The sequence below is a fragment of the Dama dama genome, chromosome 19, assembly GCF_033118175.1.
Source record: "Dama dama isolate Ldn47 chromosome 19, ASM3311817v1, whole genome shotgun sequence".
Lineage (NCBI taxonomy): Eukaryota > Metazoa > Chordata > Mammalia > Artiodactyla > Cervidae > Dama > Dama dama.
The window spans coordinates 48,752,096-48,778,429 of NC_083699.1; the positions used below are offsets into that span (position 1 = coordinate 48,752,096).

General features: G+C 35.8%; 1 protein-coding gene across 2 annotated transcripts in view; it reads left to right on the forward strand.

Moving 5' to 3' along the window:
• Positions 1–26,334, forward strand: part of OSBPL11 (oxysterol binding protein like 11) — a 91,812-nt gene that overhangs the window by 34,117 nt on the left and 31,361 nt on the right. For both annotated transcript variants that reach the window (XM_061166969.1, XM_061166968.1), the window contains exons 4-8: positions 812–891; positions 2,431–2,607; positions 10,680–10,881; positions 13,089–13,234; positions 20,754–20,894. In XM_061166969.1, coding sequence (XP_061022952.1) covers positions 812–891; positions 2,431–2,607; positions 10,680–10,881; positions 13,089–13,234; positions 20,754–20,894 — 746 coding nt within the window. The remainder of the gene's footprint in view (positions 1–811; positions 892–2,430; positions 2,608–10,679; positions 10,882–13,088; positions 13,235–20,753; positions 20,895–26,334) is intronic.

A 26,334-nucleotide genomic window follows, 5' to 3' on the forward strand; every position in this document is an offset into this window, starting at 1 on the left:
AAATATAAGAATTAATAGTGTGATTTTCTTCTTCCTTGAGAAGTTGGTATCCTTACCTCCTTTCATTTAGGTTTTGGAAATAGAAACTGTTATCATTGATGATACAGAAACAGTATTCTACACCTTGGAATTGTTTTAAGGATTTGTGCGATCTGTTTTAATTAATGACTTTTAAGTTGCACAGTGAGCAAGTCTGTTTAAAATTGACCTTCTGAGAAATTTGTATAGACAAAATACTGAGAAATCTAAAAACATAGACTTGTTTAAAATTTTTTTGTCTTCCACAGATTTGTATTTTACTTCCTTTCTTGATTTAGTTATGTTCTCTTTGTGTTTTTTGAAGATTAATGTACATAATTGGGATTTATGAAAATGCTTGTATTCAGGTATAACTTTTTTTAGATGAATTTAATTTGTATAGAGGTTTCTATTTTTAATTAATATACATAAAGTATGATGTTAATCCTAATTGATCATGTTAGAGATCTGAAAGAATATATTGAGTACATACCAAATGCTTAATAAAGGGTATTTATTTGAAGAAGAGCATATCTTTAAGAGAAAGTTAAGACATGTCAAGTTCCATATACCCACCTAGCTGTATGTAATTTATCCTCCTTAGGAAATATCCACATCCAGCTATGGTGTTACCTAACAAGGTTGATGCTTTGGCCTTTTTCCAACCTTGCTCTGGTCAGGGAGAGTAGGAAAATGCCCTGATTTTCGGTGATCTGTTGTTCATGCTATAGACAATTAATTGTATTCTAAAAATAAATGAAAAAGTAAATAACTTATAGATACCTTTTATCAGCCACAGATGCTAAAGAGCGACAACATTGGGTTAGCAGACTTCAGATATGTACACAACACCACACTGAAGCTATTGGCAAGGTATGTGGATTCATGTATGATATTAATGCACGGAAATGGGGAAAGAGCTTTTTAACTTTATTTTTTTGCATTTTAAAATTGAGATTCACATACCATAAAATTGATCCTTTTAAAGTGTACAGTTTCATGGTTTTTATTAGTATAGTCATAAGATTATGTAGCTGTTGCAACTAACTGTCTAATTCCTGAACATTTTCATCACCTTCCAAAAAACCCATATCTGTTTAACAGTCACTCCCTATTCAAATCTCTTCTCAGTCCCCTGGCAAACACTAACCTATAATTTCTGTTTCAATAGATTTGTCTGTTCTGGGCATTTGATGTAAATGGAATCATACAGTATATGGTGTTTGTTTGTTTGTTTTTGTCTGGCTTCTTACAATAAGCATAACGTTTTAAAGGTTCATCCATGTCATTGCATGGATCATACTTTATTCCTTTTTAAGACTGAATAATCCTGTTTTATGGTTATACCACATTATGTTTATCCATGTATCAGCTGATATGCATGTGGATTGCTTACATGTTGTGGCTGTTATGAATAATACTTCTATGAACATTCGTGTTCAAATTTTTGTATGAACACATGATTTCAGTTTTCTAGGTTATCCCTAGGAGTGGAATTACTGGGTTTTATGGTAGTTGTCTGTTTAACTATTGAGGAACTGCCAAACTGTTTTTGAAACTGGCCAAATTATTTCCCATTCTCACCAGCAATACACGAAGGTTCCAGTTTCTCTACATTCTTATCGATACTGTTACTGTCCTTTTTTACAATTACTATGGCCATCCTCATGGTTATGAAGTAGAATTTCATTGTGGTTTTGATTTCATTTCTCTAATGGCTAATAAGGTTGAGTGTCTTTTCATGTGCTTATAGATAATTTCTGTATCTCATTTGGAGTGTTTTCTTTTTTAAGATGAGAAAGAGGGTCTTAGTACTTGAAATCTGAGGTCAGAAATGTCTAAAAATGAATATGTGGGAAGCAGAGTTAAAGGATTTCCATACCTACTTTTTTGTCTTCTTCCTAGTGTTCTTTCCCCGTAGCTAACTTTTTTAAAGTTGTGATTTAGGCCTGCAGTCTTTAAGAAATCCAGCAAAAAACTTTGTTCTTGCTGCAAGATTCTAATCGTTGGCAGTGACCAGAAAGTGCTAGTTTGTTTCAAAGATACTTGAATGTTACACTAGAAAAATTACTATATTGAGTATTGCTGAATATATTTTTTGCTTCAATCATGATGTTTAAATATATAAAATTAGAAATTTCTTGTTATTCTAATATATGTCTAATGTAAAAAAAGAATTCTTGACAGCACACACCTGGAATTAATTTTCTGAGTAAATTACCAGTTTACTATGGGATGTGTGAAATTCTTAGACTTTGAAGGTCTTAAATTTTTCCATCTTCAGAACTATTCTTGTAGTTAATTCTGAGGTTAACTTTATTTTTAAAACTGCTTGTGTGTAAGACTCCAGTATATTATAGGTTGAGAGTTTACCTAAATTTTTAAAAAGGAATTATTTTCTTTGTCTAATAGAATAATCCTCCTCTGAAATCACGGAGCTTCTCACTTGCATCTAGTGGTAATTCTCCTATATCCCAGAGGAGACCAAGTCAAAATACCATTTCCTTTTTTAATGTTGGACATTCCAAACTACAATCAGTGAGCAAAAGAGCTAACTTACCTCCAGACCATCTTGTGGAAGTCAGAGAAGTAAGTATGAATTGAAATCAAGTTAAAATGCATAAAATAATATTACCAGCTTGATTTTGTCCCCCCAAAATTTTAAATCCTGTTTGTGTGTTCTGGGGGCCTCAATGTTTAGGTCATAACAATTCCCTGATTTTTTAGGTGTCCTAAGTTTCCTCAAGTCTGAGCTAGGTTCTGTGCACACTCATGTTTCAAAAATCTGTATCTTTTGTTTCTCAAGAGAAAGTATAGACTCCTTTAATGTAAAATTTATGATAAAAGGGTTATTAAGGTTAGTGGAAAGACTGTGTGATCAAACAAGTGACTTTTTGTTTACTGATACATGTAAATAGAGAATTTCAAACACACAAAAATAGAATAGTTAAATCCTTGATGTTCCTTTATCTCACTATTTTCCTTATTCTCTTTGAAACTAAGTACCAAATAATTCTAGTTAATAAAGAATGCAGTTAGGTTAATAATCCAGGTGTTGTTTACTGAGTTAATTTTGGTAGAGCTCATAGATACCTATGTAGTGGATTGTGAAAATAATATTATAAAATCACACCCAAATGATTTAAGGCAGGAAGCTGGGGAGAATGTTCCCTCTATCAGGTTATTTTGGGTTGTATTTATAGGTGAAGAAATTGAGGTTTAAAGAGGTAAAATAATTTGCTTGAGATGAGTAATAGCTTTTAACTCACTTTTTAATCATGTTAAAAATGAATGACAATTACAAATACCTTTTTTAATAAAATAATTTTTAGTATTTATGTTGATGGTATTCAATCTGTTGATAGGTGTTTATATCTTTAGGAAATCAAGGTTCTGATATATTAATCTACAGTGAAGGAAATGGAAATATTAAAAGTGGTTAAGATAATCAGGGATGGAGTAAAGAAAAACATCTAGGAATATGCTTGTATCGTGGTGTGTTCCTTCACCCCTAAAAATTAGGCTGTCATGAAACTTTGGAACTCTTTGATCATGGCTGGTGATGGGAGCTTGAGGGTTCTTCAGAGTGCTGGTGGCATTCCGTTTCTTGATCTGGGTGTTGGTTACATGATGTGTTTGGTGTATGAAAATTTGTCAACCCTATATACTGTTGAGAAGTGTACTTCCCTATCTGTAATATTATATGTCAGTCTGTATACTTCAGTAAAAGGTTAAAAACAAGCAAAAAGCATATAGTTGAAATTGCCATGAATCGTGCACATTTTCGATGAAAAAGGAACCTTTTTGTATTTGAGATTTTAGCCATCTGTGGAGGCCTCTGCTTGGTTGTGCTTGGATCTTTATGACCTGCTGTACTGAGAACACTGTCATATCTCTCTTAGCTTCTTTTCTACTGTGACTTTAATCCCCTACTCTTCTCTTTCCTGCTCTAATGGTTCTTTTGTTATTCTCACACCCAGGGGTAATTTCTTGCAGTATCCACACTGTAATTTTCTGGACTTTAAATATACCCTTTCATATTATTGTGACAGCATGTTAATATTTAGCATATAACTCTGACATTTGTATGTAGAGAGTATGTGGTGTCCCCAAAGTTTCACAGCTGCCTCTTGAGGAAGGATAAGTATTTACTTATACAGCTCACTAATTTAATGGCAGCCTTCTTGAATTATGGCACCAGTAATTATTCTAGGATTTGAGTGTTGACCATTGTTTGGCAGTCTCTGCCAATGCCACCTACAAAAAAGTTGTAGTTGAGTGTCTTTGTCTTCACTAAGTTTATGTTTTTGTTTTTAAGAACTCAGTAGGTCAAACTATAAAATTATAGTTATTTGATTTCTAACATTTTATGTAAATGTTCTATTAGGAACATTTCTGTATTCCAATGGAATAATTCCTCACAAATAGTGCATTTGGAGAGTTCACTGGAACTATGTTTTCCTTTAAAAGTTAGCTTATTTCCTTTTACTTAAAATTATCATAATCTGGTCTGTAGATGCATATTGTTTTCTAACTTTGCTTATGATGCCATGCATTAAAGAATCTTGTTTCAGTTTTGTGGCTTGGATGTATTTCATTGTGGGAGCTCTAAATGCTTTATGAAAGCATGGTCCACAGAAAGTTTCTGAGCCTTTTTTTTATCCAAGACAATGACTGAAAAGATTTGTGTTAAGGTAAAACCAAAGCTAACAGTTTTCACAAGCTGAGAACACTTTTTAGAAGCTTCTTATTTGGGGGCTTCCCTGCTAGTGTAGGAGATACAGATTCGACCCCTGATTTGGGAAGATCCCACATGCTGTGAAGCAACTAAGCCTTTGCTCTAGTTAGAGCCTGGGAGCCACTACTGAGCACAGTGAAACCTGCTCACTCTAGAGCCCGAGTGACAAAAAGAGAAGCCACAGCAGTGAGAACCCCGTGCACGGCGACTAGAGAGTAGCCCCTGCTCGCCGCAACCAGAGAAAAGCCCGAACAGCAGCAAAGACCCAGCACAGCCTCCCCCCGCCAAGAAAAAAGCTTCTTATTTCGCAGTAATTTTAAATTTACAGAAAAGTTGCAAAAGTAATGCAGGATTTCTAAGTGTGTCCCTCACCCAACTTTCTGCAATGTTACTATCTTTCATAACAGTATCAAAACCAGGAAATTATATAATACTGTTAACTATAGTTCTTATTCAAATTTTAGTAGTGTTTCCACTAACATTCTTTTTTCTGTTTTAGGATCCTGTCCTAAAATGATGCATTTAATTGTTATTATTACTACTTTGTCTCCTTCTGTCTGTAATTGTTGCTCAGTCTTTATCTTTCCTGGCATTGATACCTATGAAGATCCAGTTTTGTTTAATGTTCCCAGATTTGCATTTGTCTGATATTTTCTTATTATTTGAGTGAAATTATACATTTCTGGGAAAGATACCCTTGAAGATATGTATTGTCAGTACCTATATCAAGGAGTAGACTCCGGGAGTTGGTGATGGACAGGGAGGCCTGGCGTGCTGTGATTCATGGGGTTGCAAAGAGTCGGACACAACTGAGCAACTGAAGTGATATCAAGGAGTTCATGATATCAGTATGTCATATTACTGGTGATGTTCACCTTGATTGTGTGGTTAAGGTAGCTTCTGCTTGGGTAAAGTAGCTTTTCTCCACTGTAAAGTTGCTGTCTTTTCCTCTGTAGTTAATAAATATCTGGGGAGTTTCTTTGAGACTATGTAGATACTTTTTCTTTTCAAAGACATTGAGAGAACTTTTGTTGACATACTGACTATGGTTCCCGGTAGGGGTTCTCAGGCTTTTTGTGGTCTTGGTATCTGTTTCACTCTTAAAAATTATTGAGGACCTCAAAGAATTTTTGCTTTATATAGGTTACATTTACCAATAGTTACCTTATTAGAAATTGAAACAGGTATTTTTAAAATGCTTGTTTTTAAAATTTACTTTTAAATTTTAGATATTTTATTATTTTAAAATAAAAATTAATAAATTCATACATGTTAACATAGATAACATATTTTTATGTCAAACAGCTATTTCCCCCCCCCAAACAAAATAATTACACTCAATTTATTGCAAATATGTAGTTTTAGTTGAACTATATGAAAAAAAACTTTGTGATTGGGAAAAAAAGAATGTTTTAAAATAGCTTTTTAAGGTAAATGTGGCTCTTCTTTGATACTCCAGTAAAACTGGACAGTGGTAGTTTCTTAAGTGTTAGATGCAGTGTGGAATCTAATACATATCAGTGAACTTTTCATGTTTCTGTTTCATGAAAATACATTGGTTTACCTTGCACTTTGAGTGGATCTTTAACTTATGCATGATTTTGTAACACTGCATTAGTCATTTGGAAAATGTTAGTTCAGAATTAGGCAGCCCTTACAGATATTGGTATACAATATCAAAAATTCACATTCATTAACATCTGTACCAACTTCATCAGAAAAGGCTTTCAATATTGGGAAACTGCCAAGCTTATGGTGACTGATAGAGGTTTTCCAAAATTGTAATTTCATTTTAAAGCTCAGGTTTTATAATTGGCAACAAATACTGTTAGTTGTTTTTCTTGAAATGACAAATCATTTTCTTTAATTTTGAAAAGATGTCTACCACATACTCCCAAGCCTGAAGAGCTTTAGTTGTTAGTATCATTCTGTCAGGGAAAAACAACACTTGTGTTTCTCCTCTATTCTACTATAACACCCCATACTTATGTACTCCAATCACCAAATGTACGGGGGTTTCCTTCACACTAGGTAATTCTCTGATTCTTGGCAGACTCCAGCTTGGTGTTCTACAATTTAATTCAGTTCTGACACCATTTAACTGAGATAGTATCAGATCCCACTGCCCTCATTTCAGATGCCATTCCCAGGTCCAGGTTGTCACATGTGTTTCTGAACAACCAATATATATCACGTTCTTTCACGTCAGGTGGTGATCTGTGGAAATAAACTGCTAGTTCAACCTGTAACTCAGTCTCACAGGTGCTTTTCCTTGGGCAACCACAGTGCTTTGGCATGCAACAGCAGTGTGCTTTTTTTTTTTTTTAATATACAGCAGAAGTGTGCTTCTCATTTCTCATATAGACAGTTTTAAATATGTTTACTCAACAGTCGAGATATAGTAAAACTAATAAATTTTACTGATTTTTCAAAAATATTCTTAAATAAAATTGGCTGTCTTTTCCCTAGTCCCCAATGCCTACTCCGTGAGTGCATGGCAGTGAAGAATACAGTCATGACACTGTTGTATCAACTGCCTTGATTCTAAGACACCAACAGTTTTACCCACCATTGCTTTTGCACCATCAGTGCAAATGCCATTAAGTGAAGAAGGCAAATTAATTTCCTAGAATTATTGTGAAAATAACCTTGACTCTATCAACCCCCTGAAAAGAGCCCCATAAGAATCTGGAGAGCACTGTTTGAAAATTGCTATTCTAGAGTGGTCTAGCTCCAGTTGGTTATAATGCAAAGATGTAATTCAAAGTGAGTTTGAAAGGAGTATTTTAATCAAAGTCCATAAGTCCAGCAATAAATAAAGTAACAGTTGACAAAAGCAACTGACTGTTGAAAATCAAGTCATATTGTGACTCTGTGGATTTGTTACTTAAGTGTTAAAGTGATCTATTTTAGTATTTACTGATTACAATTAATTACTAATTTACAATGCATCAATCACTCCATTAATCAGTGCGTGCTTCTTGTAGGTTACTATGCTGTGCCTTGGGAGAAGCTAACATCACCAGTCTAGTAAGGGAGAAACATTTAAAATACAAGCGATAAAATCATGATTCTCATCTGATTTTCAGACAAACTCGATGCCACATAAGTGATGTTCATTATCACCGTATTTGTCATACCTAGCTGCAAAACACAGATTAAGCAAGTTTTCAGCTTTCATAATGGTTTTTCATTCTTAAGGAACCAGTTTTACTAATGTCAGGAACAGTCACTAAAACAGCTTCGCAGAATCAGTTCTATTTCATTGTAAATATATGGTCAGCCCATTTGTTTGCTTTGGAAAGAACCATAACCAAATTTTATTCTTTGGCAGGAGGAGGGGGGCATGCCATGCAGCTTCTGGGATCCAACTGGTACCCCTTGTAGTGGAAGCACAGAGTCCTAATGAATAGACCACCAGGGAATTTTTAGATTTTAACATTTGTGCTCTAATTATAATTTAAAGTTTATTTTTTTCCAGTCAAGAGCATCACTTTATTTATTTATTTATTTATTTTTATTATTATTATTATTTTTTTTTTGTCATACATTGACATGAATCGGCCATAGATTTACACGTATTCCCCATCCCGATCCCCCCTCCCACCTCCCTCTCCGCCTGATTCCTCTGGGTCTTCCCAGTGCACCAGGCCCGAGCACTTGTCTCATGCATCCCACCTGGGCTGGTGATCTGTTTCACCATAGATAGTATACATGCTGTTCTTTTGAAATATCCCACCCTCACCTTCTCCCACAGAGTTCAAAAGTCTGTTCTGTATTTCTGTGCCTCTTTTTCTGTTTTGCATATAGGGTTATCGTTACCATCTTTCTAAATTCCATATATATGTGTTAGTAGAGCATCACTTTCTTAAACCTCTTCACTTTTTTATTTTAATTTTTAAAAATAATTTATTTTATTTTTTGGTTGTGCTGGGTCTTCATTGCTGCCTGCAGGCTTTCTCTAATTGTGAAGATGGGGACTCCTCTCTAGTTGTGGTGTGGGGGCTTCTCATTGTGGTAGCTTTTCTTGTTGTAGAGCATGGGCTTCAGTGGTTACAGCATGCAGGCTTAGTGGCTTGAGAGCCTTAGAGCTGACTCAGTAGTTGTGCAAGGATTAGTTGCTCTGCAGTATGTGGAATCTTTGCAGACCAGAGATCAAACCCATGTCTCCTGCATTGGCCGGCTGATTCTTAACCACTGGGCCACTAGGGAAGTACTTAGGCCTCTTCACTTATAATATCAACACTAGCAAGTGGCTTTTTTGGGCCATTTGTACAAAAAAACACTTTTCTTCTCTTAAATGTTATATTGTGAGAGCTGATTATTCATATTGTCAATATCCTGCTTATGATTTTTTCCTTTATTAAACTTTTATTGGCTTATAACATAATATAGAAAAGTATGCAGATCATAAATGTACATCCTTTTTTCCTTTGTGTTCTCTGAAGAGTGTATTCAAGTGAATAGGTGTTTTTTTAATTTGAATGTCCAGTTTTTCAAATGTGTTTCTTGTTGTGAGAATAAGAAGTTGTATTCTCTTGAGTTCAAAAAAGAAAGTGAAAAACAATCTCTTGTTTGGCTCTAGATTGACTCTATTAGCAGGTAACATGGAGCCTGTTTAACCAACTCACTTCAATCATTAACAACTTTGTTTGAATATGCTTCCTTCTGAATGTTAGATAGTCCCTAAAGGCCATACTTCCTCCATGCTATTACTTTTGTTGTAAAGTCAACCCATCCTTGAATGTTGTATGTCCCCAAGAAGTTTACATAAGATTAGCTGTTTGATTTGTTCTGGAAGGACATTTTTCCCTTGCCTGGAAAGTAATAAATTCATCTTGGTTCAGATATACTTGAGTAGTAATTTTTTCCCTCAGCATTACTAGCACTTGTGACTTGTTTAAGAAATCTGACAAGTATAAAACTTAGTATTTGCTTATAACATTGCTAGAAGCAGAGGAGAAGAGCGATTATAGTTAGAACCCCTAGACCAGTAGGAGATGCAAAAGAGGCATACTATAAACATCCCATTTCTAATTTCATGCCAAGAAGTTCTTGTAAAATGAAGAAATAGGGTAAGTATATAACTTGGCCTTCAAGCTGTAACAGGTTTAGACATAATTACAGCAGAACTGTAAGCATGAATGGGGATAGTCTCTGAAAATCTGGGGCTTATGTATCAACTAATTGTAGAATTTTGTCTATAATTTCTTATCTGGCCTGTTCTGTTTAATCATGGAAGTTCTTTTCATTAGACCAGTGGTAAACCTAATGGATCTGTTTGGCTCCCTTCCCTTGGTCTCCATCCCAGTTCTTAATTAACCTTCTAAGCATGTATCCTTGTATAAAAGAACCTGATATATAAGTGTGCATCTTGTAATTTTAATGTAACTACCTCCTGGATCAAAAAATTAAATATTGGGGGACTCTTTACCCCCCTCAGTGTCTTCACTGAGAGCTTTATACTTTCCTCCTCTCTAATAAATTGTATTCGCTTGCTACCAAAAATAAATAAATATTACCAGTACCCTAGAGGACCCTCTGATGCCTCTTCATCATTATACTCTCTTCACTATCCTGACTTCTAATGTGTAGGGGTTTCCTCACCTATAAACCAAAGATTTATTGTGCCTGTGTTTGAAATCTCTGAACTGAATGAAATATGTGCTTCTCTGGGTATGGCCTCTTTTTAGTCAGCGTATGTTGGAGATTTACTTATGTGTTATCATCTTTTGAGTAGCACTATTAAATGCTTATTGGGAATAGCCAAACAAATTTAAAATAGATTTCTAGGCTAAATATATCCTAAAAATGACAATTGTATGTTACATGTTATACAGAATATGGTGATTAAAGTGGCAACTATATGTATACATGCTATACAGAGATTGAGTGAGAAACATGGAACTGTTATTTTCCTTAGATGATGTCTCATGCTGAAGGACAACAAAGAGACTTAATTAGAGGAATTGAATGCCTTCCTGCTTCTGGCCATCTTAGTTCCTTGGACCAGGATCTCTTAATGCTCAAGGCTACTTCCATGGCAACTATGAACTGCTTAAATGACTGCTTTCATATTCTCCAGTTACAGCATGCATCACATCAGAAGGGCTCATTGCCTTCAGGTAAGTTATTGCTTAAAGGTAGGACTGAACATTACAGGTCAAAACATGGAAATAATAACTGTATTCTTTGTAATTCTGCTCAAGAAAATCTTAATCAAAGCAAGACAAATAGAAAACCAGCTAGCCTCTTGGTTTTTATTATCATACTAATGTTACACAAAGTCTCGTTTACTGTGTCCTTTTTCAAATCTAAAACCATTTTAGGTCTCATATAATTAAATATTCCTTTAGAGACCTCAAATTAAACTTGTCAAAAACTGAATTAAAAATTCATGTCTTCTGTATTTCTGTTGAAGTTGATGGCATTACTCTATCCAGTCAATCAAAGTAGAAACATTGGAATCATTCCTTGGTTGCTTTAGTCCACTAGTCACTATTTCCGTGTTGAGATACATATATATAAAAGTCTATCAGTCACCTTTCAGTTTGGAAAATAAGATATACATCTAGTATTTGAGAGGACCTATTTGTTGAAATTATTTTATTGGAAAAAACAATGTTATTGCATTATTTGTTATTGCATAACAAAAAATGAAATTTTCTATTAAATGAGATTAATAAACTCATTTAAAAATTGAGATATAACTGACATATAGTACATATAAAATGACATTGTATATAATTGACATGCAAGTTTAAAGTGTTGATTTAATACATTTGTATATTTATATGCCACCAGAGTGTTAACTAATGTCCCAATCATATCACATAATTGTCATTTCTTTTTTTCTCTGCCCCTTTGGAACTAAGGAATTCCCTATTCTGTAATGAGAACATTTAGGATCTAGTCTCTTAGCAACTTTGAAATATTTACTGTAGTACTGTTGACTCCATTCACTGTGCTGTATATTAGATCTCCAGGACTTATTCATCTTCTAGTTGCAAGTCTGTACCCTTTAACAACATCACCCCAATTTCCCCACCCCCATCACAATGAATTAATAGTAGTAACTTAGTATTTCCCAGCACTCATTGTTTTCTTATTCAATGAACTCCTCTTGCTTGTGAAAGAAAGATATTTTAGAAAGTACTGATCTAGAAGGACCCTGAGACCAGACGATTTGTTTGATAAAGAATTTTGTTATGATTGTTCTGTGAATAATCTCTTAAATCTCTTAAATTCAGTGTTTATGTGCATCCTCTTTCAAGAAGTAGGGGAATCTAGATGCTGATATTAAAAATAAACATATCAAGGTAGGAACAAAGAGCTTTCATTTCTTTGAAATTTTGAAACAGGCCCCATGAACTTATCCAGGGCATTCCCCCAATTGTGAATCCCCCTCAGTGAATCCAAACTAAGTGCCAAGGCAAGATGCTCTGGTAGCCTCATAGGTACTTTGTAATTTATTCCTCTATGAAGTCTAGGATTTTATTATAGACTAAGTAAATTCCATACTCCTTTTAAATTTCTAGTATAGTAGTCTGAGTATCCCTTAATGTAACACTGTATAACCAAGCTTCTGTGAAACCTAGATCAGCCTCTGAAATCAAATGGAACATTTTCCATTATTGATTAGGCATAGAATCCACTTTGTTAAACTAGTTGAGGGTAATAAGAGACATTTGAGTCATTAACTGAGAAGATGACAAGTCTAAATGTGACCACTGTTTTTCATTAGGTCAGCTATTATTTATTCAGTATAAGAACCTTTCAGTTTAAAAGTATATGGAGCCTTTTTATATGATTGGAAAAAAAAACATAATGGACATGCACCTGCAATTCTTAAATTAGATTGTGGAATTATCTTGATTGGTTAGAAAATTGGTACTGAGAATAAGGTTCAACCCCAAATTGAAGTAGATTTTACTGTTTCACAATCCCAGGCAGTTCCTATAATTGTGATTCCCTCAAATCTAACTGCATAGTGCTTATCACTAGAGGGTCAAGATTCATGCAGAAAGGTCAACTATTGGGGTGAGAATACACTTAGATTCACAGATTTGCCCAGGAAGTGAGTTCACTCCTATTCAGGGTTGATTCACTTAAGTGGTATCTGATTTCAAGTTGCAGGTTGCTCTGTTGTAAAATAACCAATCGTCATGCTCATGCTAATGAGATACAAGTCGCTGTCTTGCAGAGTCTCTTAACTGGCTGAATTGCTTTTAGCCTTGTAGATGCAAAACAAAATCGTTTAATAAAATCCACATTTGCTGAACTTTCCAGATTATGAGCAAGTTTCAGCGAAAGTTTTCTCTTACTTCATCAGGAACGACAATCGAATGGTTAGAACCAAAGATACCATTATCAAACCACTATAAAAATGGAGCCGACCAACCCTTTGCAACTGAGCAAAGTAAGCCAGTGGCAGTCCCAGAAGAGCAGTGTGTTGCAGAATCTGGACTATTAGCAAGGGTAAGGTAATACAAAAATACAGTTTTGGAGTAAAAATTTGGAATCGCTGAAAAGCACCTTTTCATTGTCAGGATGTGCATACTGAGAGAGCTCACTCTAAGTGTTGTTCTACTTTGAACTGCATTGGCTTTGGAAGGGCTCTATTGTGTAAAACTTGTACATATTGTGTTTCTAGGTTAAATTATGTGTCCTTCTTAGTTTTAGTTTACTTTTGCTTTATATAAATGTATTTAAAATTTACATGTTTTTCTTTTTCTGGAAAACAGCTTTTCTAATGGAAGATTATTTGCATGATATTTATCTCATAGATTTCTTAATTTAACATTATTTAGTAGGTGTTTCCTATTAAGTTTCTAAGTTTAAAGGTTTACTGTTAAGGTTTTTTTTGATAGTAAGAACTGTACCACACCAATTTTTAAAAGTGTTAGTCTACTTAAAATAACACACAGTCTTATGTATTTAATATTTTTGTAAAGTAATGTTCGTTACACATTTCCCAGAAGCTAAACAGGGCTCTCTTCTATTCTTAGTTCTACCTCTGTAACATATCACACTGTTTTTTTGCCTCTTGAGTTTACATCTTTTATTTTTATGGTTATCATAATTACATAGATAGTTTTGTTTTAAGCTCTTTTTACTTGATACTTCTCGTAAGTGTTTTTATATGTTATTCTGGGCTATATAATTAAAATTTTTAAAGGGTGAAGTAGGCTATTGAATGTCTAGGTTGTTATTTTTTTTTTTGTTCTTCTAAATAATGCTGTATCATTTTGTCTACTGTTTTATTTTTTTTCTCCCCTTTATTTAGATTATTTCTTAAGTTATTGCCAACCAAAGTTTTTGAGTCATCAGTAAGGCATGGTTTCTGGCTATATGTATGTTAGTAAATTGCTCCTTGAAAGAAACATACCACAGGGACTCCCAAAGCGGGCAGAGGTCTGGCTCAGTGAGGCAGGCAGGACCGAGGGCGGGGGAGGAGGAGGAAAAGCCTCTTGTTCTTACAGTTTCTTAACTAATTCATTTGTGGAGTCACGCAGTTAGTAAGTATTCATTAAGTTATCTTAGTATATGACAAGTCCAATGTTAAGAGTTAGAGGAGACACAAAAATAGAAGACAGTTCTTTCACTGGAGAGACTTAAAATCATTTAGAGTCCCCAGTTACTGTGAGGCTCTAAAAAAGATGGGCTTGATAAAGGCCAGAAATGGTAGGGACCTAACAGAAGCAGAAGATATTAAGAAGAGGTGGCAAGAATACACAGAAAAACTGTACAAAAAAGATCTTCACGACCCAGGTAATCACAATGGTGTGATCACTCACCTACAGCCAGACATCCTGGAATGTGAGGTCAAGTGGGCCTTAGGAAGCATCACTACGAACAAAGCTAGTGGAGGTGATGGAATTCCAGTTGAACTATTTCAACCCCTGATAGATGATGCTGTGAAAGTGCTGCACTCAATATGCCAGCAAATTTGGAAAACTCAGCAGTGGCCACAGGACTGGAAAAGGTCAGTTTTCATTCCAATCTCAAAGAAATGCAATGCCAAAGAATGCTCAAACTACCGCACAATTGCATTCATCTCAACACGCTAGTAAAGTAATGCTTAAAATTCTCCAGGCCAGGCTTCAGCAATACATGAACCATGAACTTCCAGATATTCAAGCTGGTTTTAGAAAAGGCAGAGGAACCAGAGATCAAAAATTGCCAACATCCGATGGATCATCAAAAAGCAAGAGAGTTCCAGAAAAACATCTGTTTCTGCTTTATTGCCTATGCCAAAGCCTTTGACTGTGTGGATCACAATAAACTGTGGAAAATTCTGAAAGTGATGGGAATACCAGACCACCTGACCTGCCTCTTGAGAAACCTGTATGCAGGTGAGGAAGCAACAGTTAGAACTCGACATGAAACAGCAGACTGGTTCCAAATAGGAAAAGGAGTACGTCAAGGCTGTATATTGTCACCCTTATTTAACTTATATGCAGAGCACATCATGAGAAACGCTGGGCTGGAAGAAGCACAAGCTGGAATCAAGATTGCTGGGAGAAATATCAATAACCTCAGATATGCAGATGATACTACTCTTATGGCAGACAGTGAAGAAGAACTAAAGAGCCTCTTGATGAAAGTGAAAGAGGAGAGTGAAAAAGTTGGCTGAAAGTTCAACATTCAAAAAACTAAGATCATGGCATCTGGTCCCATCACTTCATGGCAAATAGATGGGGAAATAGTGCCTGATTTTATTTTTCTGGGCTCCAAAATCATTGCAGATGGTGATTGCAGCCATGAAATTAAAAGACGCTTACTCCTTGGAAGGAAAGTTATGACCAACCTAAATAGCATATTGAAAAGCAGAGGCATTACTTTGTCAACAAAGGTCCGTCTAGTCAAGGCTTTGGTTTTTCTAGTGGTCATGTATGGATGTGAGAGTTGGACTATAAAGAAAGCTGAGTGCAGAAGAATTGATGCTTTTGAACTGTGGTGTTGGAGAAGACTCTTGAGAGTCCCTTGGACTGCAAGGAGATCCAACCAGTCCATCCTAAAGGAGATCAGTCCTGGGTGTTCATTGGAAGGACTGATGTTGAAGCTGAAACTCCAATACTTTGGCCACCTGATGCGAAGAGCTGACTCATTGGAAAAGACCCTGATGTTGGGAAAGATTGAGGGCAGGAGTAGAAGGGGACGACAGAGGTTGAGATGGTTGAATGGCATCACCCACTCAATGGACATGGGTTTGGGTAAACTGCACTAGTTGGTGATGGACACGAGGCCTGGCATGCTGCAATTCGTGGGGTGGCAAGGAGTTGGACACAACTGAGTGACTGAACTGAACTGAACTTACTGTGGGGAAGGCTTGCCTGATGATGTTGAACCCAGGTCCTGTCATCTCCTAATATGTGGGCCAACTCATTAATCATGCTTAACTTTCTCATTTGTAAAGTAGGGGTAATAATACATTATAAGTTGTTTTTAAGATAAAGTAAATTTAGCAGAGCACCTAGTTTATGGAAAATGACCCCAGTGTTGTTGGATTTTACAAATCCAAATGGCCATTCATGTCGTATTCTTTGTGGAATGATTATTCCTGGAGCACTGTTGCATAGAATACAGTGTAAACTCAGGCAGAAAACTTTAGTCTTTTTTTTTTTTTTCCATTTATTTTTATTAGTTGGAGGCTAATTACTTTACAATATTGTAATGATTTTTGTCATACACTGACATGAATCAGCCATGGATTTACATGTATTCCCCATCCTGGAAAACTTTAGTCTTAATGTGACAGATACTGAGATCATGAGCGTGAGAAGGGATGCAAAATGTATAAAAAGATTGGTATATCATATGACTTGTAATTGAAGTGTGGATAGAAGTCTGTGGAAGTAGGAATGAAGACATGAACAGGGAATGTGCATTTCAAATGAAAAATCAGTTGAACTTGTGATTGACTGGATATAGGGTTGGGTAACAAATGACTTCCAAGTTTTTGATTGATTTAATCTCAGTCTAAAATTGAGATTAAAATTAGGGTCCCATTCACAAACCTAGCAAAATTAGAAAGAAAGCTTTTTAAGAGAAGGTTTAGTGTAGTTTATAAACATGTTGAATTTTATGTGGGAAGAGGATGTATGATTGTTAATGTACATGAAAAACAGTTTGGAAATGATGAAACCAAAGCTTTGCAGAGATCAGGACTATAATTTTTTGTGAAAAATTATAAACAATAGGTAATACACTCCACAACATTTTCATTCTTCTAAATGAGAATACAAAACATGTTGGAGATCAGGATAGAGACATATGGTAGAGATGAGACACAGAGATGTGGGGGAGAGGATTGTTGAATTTCTAAACTTTCTGAAATGAGTAGCCTAGTGTATGACCCAATGCAAGCAGAAAAAACTCTTTAAGTGCATAGATTCTTTTTGTTCAATTAACAAAAGATTTTAGACTCCACTCAAGCTTTCCTGGTGGCTCAGCCGGTAAAGAATCTGACTGCAATGCGGGAAACCTGGGTTTGATCCCTGAGTTGGGAAGATCCCCTGGAGAAGGGAAAGGCTACCCACTCCAGTATTCTGGCCTGGAGAATTCCATGGACTGTATAGTCCATGGGGTCACAAAGAGTCAGACACAACTGAGCAACTTTCACTTTCAAGCATACAAGAATAGACCTGAATTGTTTGAAAATTTCGCATATGCCTTTTTTGGAATATAAGTGTCAATGCAGGCTGAAAACATGTATTACAGTGGTGGAAATGTTGCTGTCAGGTGATAGAGAAGATAAACGCTAGAGACTAGAATGAAGCCCACAGTTTCTTAGTGCTCAAGTCAGAAATCAGGAAGACAAAAAATGGGGTTGGTATGAGTTTTGTGGAATTTCCCTTTGCCATGCAATCGCCAGATATTATGAATTCCTAGAAACTCAACTGCTTTTGTCACTGCATTTACTAGTCATTCTGAGTTTGTAGGGATTTTATACATTTGAGCAGTTTGTTTGAATTTTGGTAATGCTTTTTTTTTTTAAACTTATCTTTAAGAAAGGCATGATCTCTAAGAAGAGGCGTTTCAAAAAAAAAGAGAGCTTCCAGAATCTTCCATTCATATTACACTTTAGAATCAGTATTTATTCATGAATGGAATTCTTTTTTTTTCTATTTTATTAAGTGGTTTGACTATTTTTATAAAGATAACAAAAATATGTTCTTTAGCTTTTCTATCAAATTTGTTTATCTCTTTAGTTTAATACTATTTTCATTAGAGTTAACTACACAATAAACTTTGTGTATAATTGTGTATAATAATGTTAAGGCTATATTTGCATTATTAATCTGTGTCCTAGGTTCTGACCTCAAATGTAATAGTACCTTTCAGAAGCTGAAGGACATTATTTAATCAAGATCTGTATTTTCCCCCTCAACATTTCTCAAATGAAAAATTGTTATATTTGGTATTGTATATAGAAAGAGGAATGATCTGCTTTTCCCTCTGATTTATAATGAGTATACGTTCACAAATATACTTAAACTATATTATGCAACTGACTTAGGGTGGATTATAGGAAGTACTTCCTGACAGACTTACTAGCCATAGAAAAGGGAAATTGAGAAATTCGCCTTTGGGAATCTCTCCTTAAGGTCATAATAACAAATAATTGTGGTATATACAAACAGTTGGTGTATTTGGTCTCTGAAAAAATGAATTGGACTCAGTTCAGTTCAGTTCAGTTGCTCGTCGTGTCTGACTCTCTGTGACACCATGGACTGTGTCACACCAGGCTTCCCTGTCCGTCACCAACTCCTGAAGCTCGCTCAAACTCATGTCCATTGAGTTGGTGATGCCGTCCAGCCATATCATTCTCTATCATCCCCTTCTCCTCCTGCCTTCAGTCTTTCCCAGCATCAGGGTTTTTTCCAATGAGTCAGTTCTTCACTTCAGGTGGCCAGAGTATTGGGATCTGCTTCAGCATCAGTCCTTCCAAAGAATATTCAGGACTGCTTTCCTTTAGGATTGATTGGTTTGATCTCCTTGCAGTCCAAAGGACTCTAAAGAGTCTTCTCCAACACCACAGTTCAAAAGCACCAATTCTTCGGCATTCAGCTTTCTTTATAGTCCAACTCTCACGTCCACATGTGTGACACTGGAAAAACCATAACTTTGACTAAATGGACCTTTGTTGGCAGAGTAATGTCTCTTCTTTTTAATATGCTGTCTAGGTTGTTCATAGCTTTTCTTCCAAGGAGCAAGCATCTTTTAATTTCATGGCTGCAGTCACCATTTGCAGTGATTTTGGAGGCCCAAAAAATAAAGTCTGGCAGTTTCCATTGTTTCCCCATCTATTTGCCGTAAAGTGATGGGACTGGATGCCATGATCTTCGTTTTCTGAATGTTGAGTTTTAAGCCAACTTTTTCACTCTCCTCTTTCACTTTCATCAAGAGGCTCTTTAGTTCTTTGCTTTCTGAACTGGACTATTAATTGATTTATCAGAATTTGAGCTAATAAAGACTTTATTGATAGAAGTGATGATAGAAGGGAAGAAGAAAAAAGCAGAACAAAGGCAAAAGAATGACCAGAAATTCATTATTTTTCATCTCTATCACCATGTTTTGTATTTTGTTTTTAATATTTTAAGAATATTAAGTTCTTGATTTTATGCCTGATTAGGGTTGGTTTTCTTTGTCTAGCTACAGAGAACAGATGGGCTTCTTGTTTGATAGGATTTGCTTATGGGAAGAGAAAATTAAAGGCAGAGACATTAACAGAATCATTTCTTTTTTAAAACCCTCATAACTTAAATTTTAACACATTAGCAAAGATAATATACTCATGAAAGCTCTCTTGCACGAAGGTAATGAAAAGAGGTACTCCTGAGAAAGGTCGTATTCCATCCCCACATAAACATGAAAAGTGACATCCAATAAGATTATTTAGAATTTTGGGATTTGAAACTGTTACTTGTTGTTTAAATAAAAATAAGAAATTGGATTTCTCTGACTTGCCCAGTGGTCAGTCCAGTGGTAAAGAATCCATCTACCAATACAGGGAACACAAGTTTGATCCCTGGTCCAGGAAGATTCCACATGCCACAAGGGCAGTTAAGCCTTTGCGCCACAACTACTGAGCCAGTGAGCTGCACCTACTGAGCCAGCGAGCTGCAACTGCTGAAGCTCACGTCCTCTTGAGCCTGTGCTCTGGAACAAGATAAGACACTGAAATGAGAAACTCGTGCACCACAAATAGAGGGTAACCTCCTCTTGCCACAACTAAAGAAAGCCCATGTGCAGCAACAAAGACTCAGCACAGCCAAAATTAATGAATAAATCTAATTTTAAAAAGGAAATGAAATTAGAGTTCTTTTAAGCAGTTATTTGGAGCTAAGACCTTTCTAAGAGGAGGGTAAACATTTTTGGCTCTTCTAGGGGTTGTTTTATTGATTGATTGAAAAACTGTGTAGAGAACCTTTTGTGGTCTTAAGACTGCATAACCAACTACAGGGTTTCCATACCTGCACCTAGAATTTTCTTCATCCCCAAAGTTTCTTCCTGACAATTCCAAGGATGAGTACATATCTAAATACAGATTACAGAAGTTAGACTGGATATGTACAGTCACTTTAAAATTTTACTTTTACAGTGTAAGCTTAAAAATAGGGCAAATATTTAATTCTCAAAGCATCTTGAATTATAGATAGTAGTAGGGTCCCTAGGCAGGTGGAGAAAGCCTTCAAAGCCTAAGTTTCAGATGAGACATTTTTTCACTCTTCCTGAAAAATCCTATTTTCACAAAATGTATGTATTTTATGTGTGATGCTTAAGACAAAACAACAGTATGTTCAATGTCAGTGATAATGCGTTCACTGAAGGAAATCTATTCCATGGCCAAATGATGTAAGTTGTATTTTCAGAAAGATTTTTGTCTGCTCTCAGTTTTGTTTAGGCCTAGTATGTCTTCATCTGATGTTTATACTTTTATTCTTAGTGCATATTAACACGCACTTGTAACAACAGACTTTTGCTTTATAAGGAACCTGAAGAAATAAATGCAGACGATGAGGTGGAGGATACTTGTGACAATAAGGAGGATGACCTGGGAGCTGTGGAAGAGCAACGCAGTGTTATCCTACATCTCTTATCACAGCTCAAGCTGGGCATGGACTTAACAAGAGTAAGTAATGGGATAGACAGTCTATGAAGATCATTTGGTCAGGACTGTACCTATAATTGTTAATGCTGTCAGGGCTTTTTAATCTTTATGAGTTGGTTTCTTTTTCTCTTGATCAGCATTTCTTATTTTCATTAAAAATGTGATGGTTTTTTTTGGTGCAGATTAAGTCACATGGCAACTAAAGACCTGTAATCTTGTTTCTGTGCAAAATAAAAGAGTCCATTGGGATACAGAATTGGAAAATGTAAAGAAAAGGATTTAATCCCATAAAACCATTAAAGTCATTGATCCTTCTGCTTTATTCTTACTTCCCATGTTTGATAGTACATTTTAGGTATTCTCTGTAACAGAGGTCAGCAAACATTTTCTGTAAAGGATCAGATAGTAGATGTTTTTTGCTATGTGGGCATAGATCTCTGTTGTAACTGTAGTTGATACATAGTTGTAACTATATATATGGTTATATATATATATAGTTGATACATAGTTGTAACTATATATATAGGGGTTAGGGACACCAGCCCCTCATGCAGTTGAAAATCCGCATATAATTTTTGATTCTCTCAAAACTTAGGTACTAATTTATTTTCTGGGAGCCTTACCAATAACATAAATACTCAGCACAACTTTTGTTTATATGTGTTACTAATACTAGACATCAAAAATGAAAAGAACGTGAAAAACATTCATGTTTATTTACAGGTATAATAATTTATGCATTGATAATGATGAAGCAGCAACATGATTGTTTTATTGTATCCTAGTGCAGTAAGCTTCATGGTAGCCTAGCCTATATACTAATGAATAAATTGTTATAAAATTTTTGTGACATAAGGTATTACAGTCATATTCATGATATAGGAAACATTACATTTTTTAAAAATCCCACATACCTGTCATAATACAGTTTCTTGCAGTATGAGAGAGGTGTGATAGTTATGGTAATATAGTTCTTTGAAAGCAAAGTTATGAAACAGTAAGAAAACTAACATATTCATTTTATATTATGTATTACTCCTCTTAAGCCTGTGTAAGTGTAGACTATCCACCTCAATACAAGTCTTGCACATGATGTTCTGCATATATATTTTTGTATATTTATTGGGAAAAAAATCCATGTATTTTGACCTGCATTTCAAACCCATATTGTTTAAGGATCAGCAGTATTCAACCCAGCCTGTGAAGTGTAAAAGCAGCTGTGGATAATACTGGGTTGACCAAAAAGTTCATTTGGGTTTTTCTGGGTAGCACCTTACAGAACAAACCCTTTGGCCAACCCAATATGTTGGATTGGATGGGTGTATTTCAGCAAAACTATATTACACAAACAGGAAGCCAGATTTGACCTGAAGGCCATAGTTTGCATACCCCTGGTCTGCAGGGTTGCTACTTTAAAAATGTGGCCTGAATTAATTTGATGGTGGGAGTCCTTTTACTGTGTGCTGTGCTTATGCTCAGTCGTGTCCGACTCTCTGCGACCCCATGGACTGTAGCCTGCAAGGCTCCTCTGTCCATGGGGATTCTCCAGGCAAGAATATTGGAGTGGGTTGCCATGCCCTCCTCCAAGGGATCTTCCTAACCAGAGATTGAACCCAGGTCTCCCACATTGCAGGCAAATTCTTTACCATCTGAGCCACCAGGGAAGCCCAAGAATGACTGGAGTGGGTAGCCTACCCTTCTTCAGGGGAACTTCCTAACCCAGGAATCAAACCAGGATCTCCTGCACTGCAGGTGAATTCTTTACCAGCTGAGCTACCAGGGAAGCCCCCTTTCACTATATATGTGTATATCAAATCACTACAATGTACACTTTAAATAACTTATGGTTTTATTTGTCAGTTATGCCTTATAACTGAAAGAAGAAATAAATCTGAAAGTCAGTATCATCACCATCACCTGAGAACTTGTTAGAAATGTGTAATCTTGGCCCCAATCTCAAAGTTAGAGAAACAGAATCTGCATTTCAGGAAATACATACATATGCATTAAAGTTTGAGAAGCACTGATGTATAGTTTTTAATTTTAGGCCCATCTTCTCCTTTCCCAGTTTATCTAATGAGTGTGCCTTAATTTGTTTTAACAATTAACCCATGACATTGATTTAGAAAGCCAATAAGGTTCAAAACCTATGTATGTTAGACATTTACTACTGTGGAATTACATATTTTGAATCACTACTGACACTACTTTGCATTAGTGTGGAATTTCAAAATTGACTTCAGGATATATATTTTGAATTGAGGTTTTCAATGCCTGTGAGGTAGTAAAAGTGTAATTTAAAAGGTTGTTTGATTCCAGTGAATTACTTACCTGAAAATGTAACTTAAATAAAAAGCATTTTGCCTTTAGCATTCACTTTGAAGCATTTCAAAATAAAAAAATATATTTCTTTACTTCGACTTATAGTAACTATAAGAGAGTTTGTAAGTTGATTCAATTAATAACCTACTAAGAAGCAGATATTTTAGGAATAGATAAAGAAAGCCATTCTAACAATTCATCTTTCATCTAATCTTAGTATTTCAACTGGGTATCATTTTTATTCTAGAAATATTTTCGTATTCGTGGTTCAGAAAAGACTAGTTTTAAAATTGGTTAAAATGAGCATTAGGTATAGATTTATTTGGTTATTGTGGTATTTGCTGTCTTCTAGTAAATTTAGGTTTTAAGTCATAAGAACAATGTTGGGGTTTATGAGGCATTAGAACATTTGAAAAGAATGTGCTATAGTAGTAATCCAGATGATACATTCTCTTTTAACATAGATAATGAATTCAATGTAGTTTGTCCACATTTGTGCATTGTTAATTGAAAAAATATATATTTTATTTATATATAAAATCATTAACTGATCACAAATTATAGTCCATGGGGTGGCAAAGAGTTGGACATGACTGAAGTGACTTAGCACACATATAATATTTATTTTTTATTTTTAAAATTTTATATTTATGTATTTTTAATCAGAGGATAACTGCTTTACAATGTTGTGTTGGTTTCTGCCATACATCAACATAAATCAGCCATAGGTATATGGCTTCCCTTCCACCTCCCACCCCATTGTAACTCTTAGAGTTGTCACAGAGCACTGGGTTGAGCTCCCTGTGTCCCACTTGCTATCTGTTTTACATACAGAAATGTGTATGTTTCAATGCTACTTTCTCAATTCATCCCATACTCTCCTTCCCCTCTGTGTCCACAAGTCTATTCTCTATGTCTGTATCTCTGTCGCTGCCCTACAAATAGGTTCGTCAATACCATCTTTCTAGGTTCCATATATATGAGTTAATATTCAATATTTGTTTTTGTCTTCCTTACTTCACTCTGTGTCATAGGCTCTAGGTTCATCCACCTCACTAGAGCTGACTCAATTTCATTCCTTTTTATGGCTAATATTCCATTGTGTATATGTACCACAACTTCTTTATTCATCTGTTGATGGACATCTAGGTCGCTTCCATGTCCTGACTATTGTAAATAGTGCCACAGTGAACATTGAGGTACTTGTGTCTTTTAGAATTTATATACGTTTAAAAGAATGGTACTTTTTGAACAACGTTAAAGAACCTGGTAACTGAACTGCAGTCACGTACACCTCCTATCTAACAGTGACACTGAGACAGCAAAGAGTTATCGAGCCACCTTATATTCCAGACACTGTTAGGTATTGTGACTACAGCTACAAACAAGGCCCTTACTTGCATATTGTGAATAAATAATAGCCAGTTTTCCCATTATTTTGTTCTTTTAAAAATAGTGTCATGAATTTAGTATAAACTTTTCAAAGAAAGTTTTTGAAAAATAAAAGGAAAAAAATCTATAATTCTACCATCCTAACAACATAGATGTTACTTTTTGTGATTTCCTTCCAGTTTTTCTTTATATAATTATATTTTATATCCAATTTTATAATATTTCCCTTTTTTTCAGTTAATATCTTTTTTTTTGTGAAGTGTATTGTACACACAGAAGACTGACTAGAGTGCATAGAAAGAGTTCAGAAAACAGTGGTAAAATAAATACCTGTGTACCCACCTCTGATTAAGTTACAGAACATTGCCAGATCTTGGAAGCTCTCTGAGTGCCCATTCCAGTTGTAGTCTTCTGTTTTTTCCTAGATATAACCACTTAACTTGTCTTTTGTGTTAATCATCCCCCTACTTTCATTTATAGTTTTACCACCTATATATGTATCCCGTAACAGTGTTACTTAGAGGAAAGTGAATAGTGAGTACAATCTTGGCTGTATATTTTCTTTATATTTCTTATGAGAGGTATTCTTAGAGATCTGATGTTTCTTGGATTTCCCCTCATGTTTAAGTATAAGTTCAGTTCAGTTGCTCAGTCGTGTCTGACTCTTTGCAACCCCATGAACCACAGCACGCCAGGCCTCCCTGTCCATCACCAACTCCCGGAGTTTACCCAAACCCATGTCCATAGAGTCGGTGATGCCATCCAACTATCTCAACCTCTGTTGTGCCCTTCTCCTCCCGCCCTCAATTTTTCCCAGCATCAGGGTCTTTTCAAGTGAGTTAGCTCTTCACATCAGGTGGCCAAAGTATTGGAGTTTCAGCTTCAACATCAGTCCCTCCAATGAACACCCAGGACTGATCTCCTTTAGGATGGGCTGGTTGGATCTCCTTGCAGTTCAAGGGACTCTCAAGAGTCTTCTCCCACACCACAGTTCAAAAGCATCAATTCTTTGGCGCTCAGGTTTCTTTATAGTCCAACTCTCACATTCATACATGACCACCGGAAAAACCATAGCCTTGACTAGATGGACCTTTGTTGGCAAAGTAATGTCTCTGCTTTTTAATATGCTGTCTAGGTTGGTCATAACTTTCCTTCCAGGGAGTAAGCATCTTTTAATTTCATGGCTGCAGTCCCCATCTGCAGTGATTTTGGAGCCCAGAAAAATAAAATCAGCCATTGTTTCCACTGTTTCCCCATCTATTTGCCATGAAGTGATGGGACCAGGGGAACTAAAAACCTAATTTTAAGTTTTGAACATGTGAGTGGAGCCTGTGCTTTTCAACACAGTAATCTGAATTGTTGGGGAACCTGATGTTAGTATCATTTAGATTTTTCCTCTAGGGTTAGTCGAATTCCCCCAGAAGAAAATTCTTCTAACTCTTGCTTGATAGGTAAAGCAAGTAGGAGTTAGGGAGGAGAAGAGGGCTAGGTTGGAAAGTGTCTTAGTATCAATCATTTAATTTATAGAGGGTTACTTCGTACCCCTTTATCATGTCATTTAACTAGACCCAGAGTATTCTTGGGCCTCCCTGTAGCTCAGCTAGTCAAGAATCTGCTTGCAATGTGGGAGACCTGGGTTCGATCCCTGGGCTGGGAAGATCTCCTGGAGAAGGGCATAGCTTCTTCTCCAAACCCATTCCATTATTCTTGCCTGGAGAAATCCCCATAGATAGAAGAGTCTGGTGGG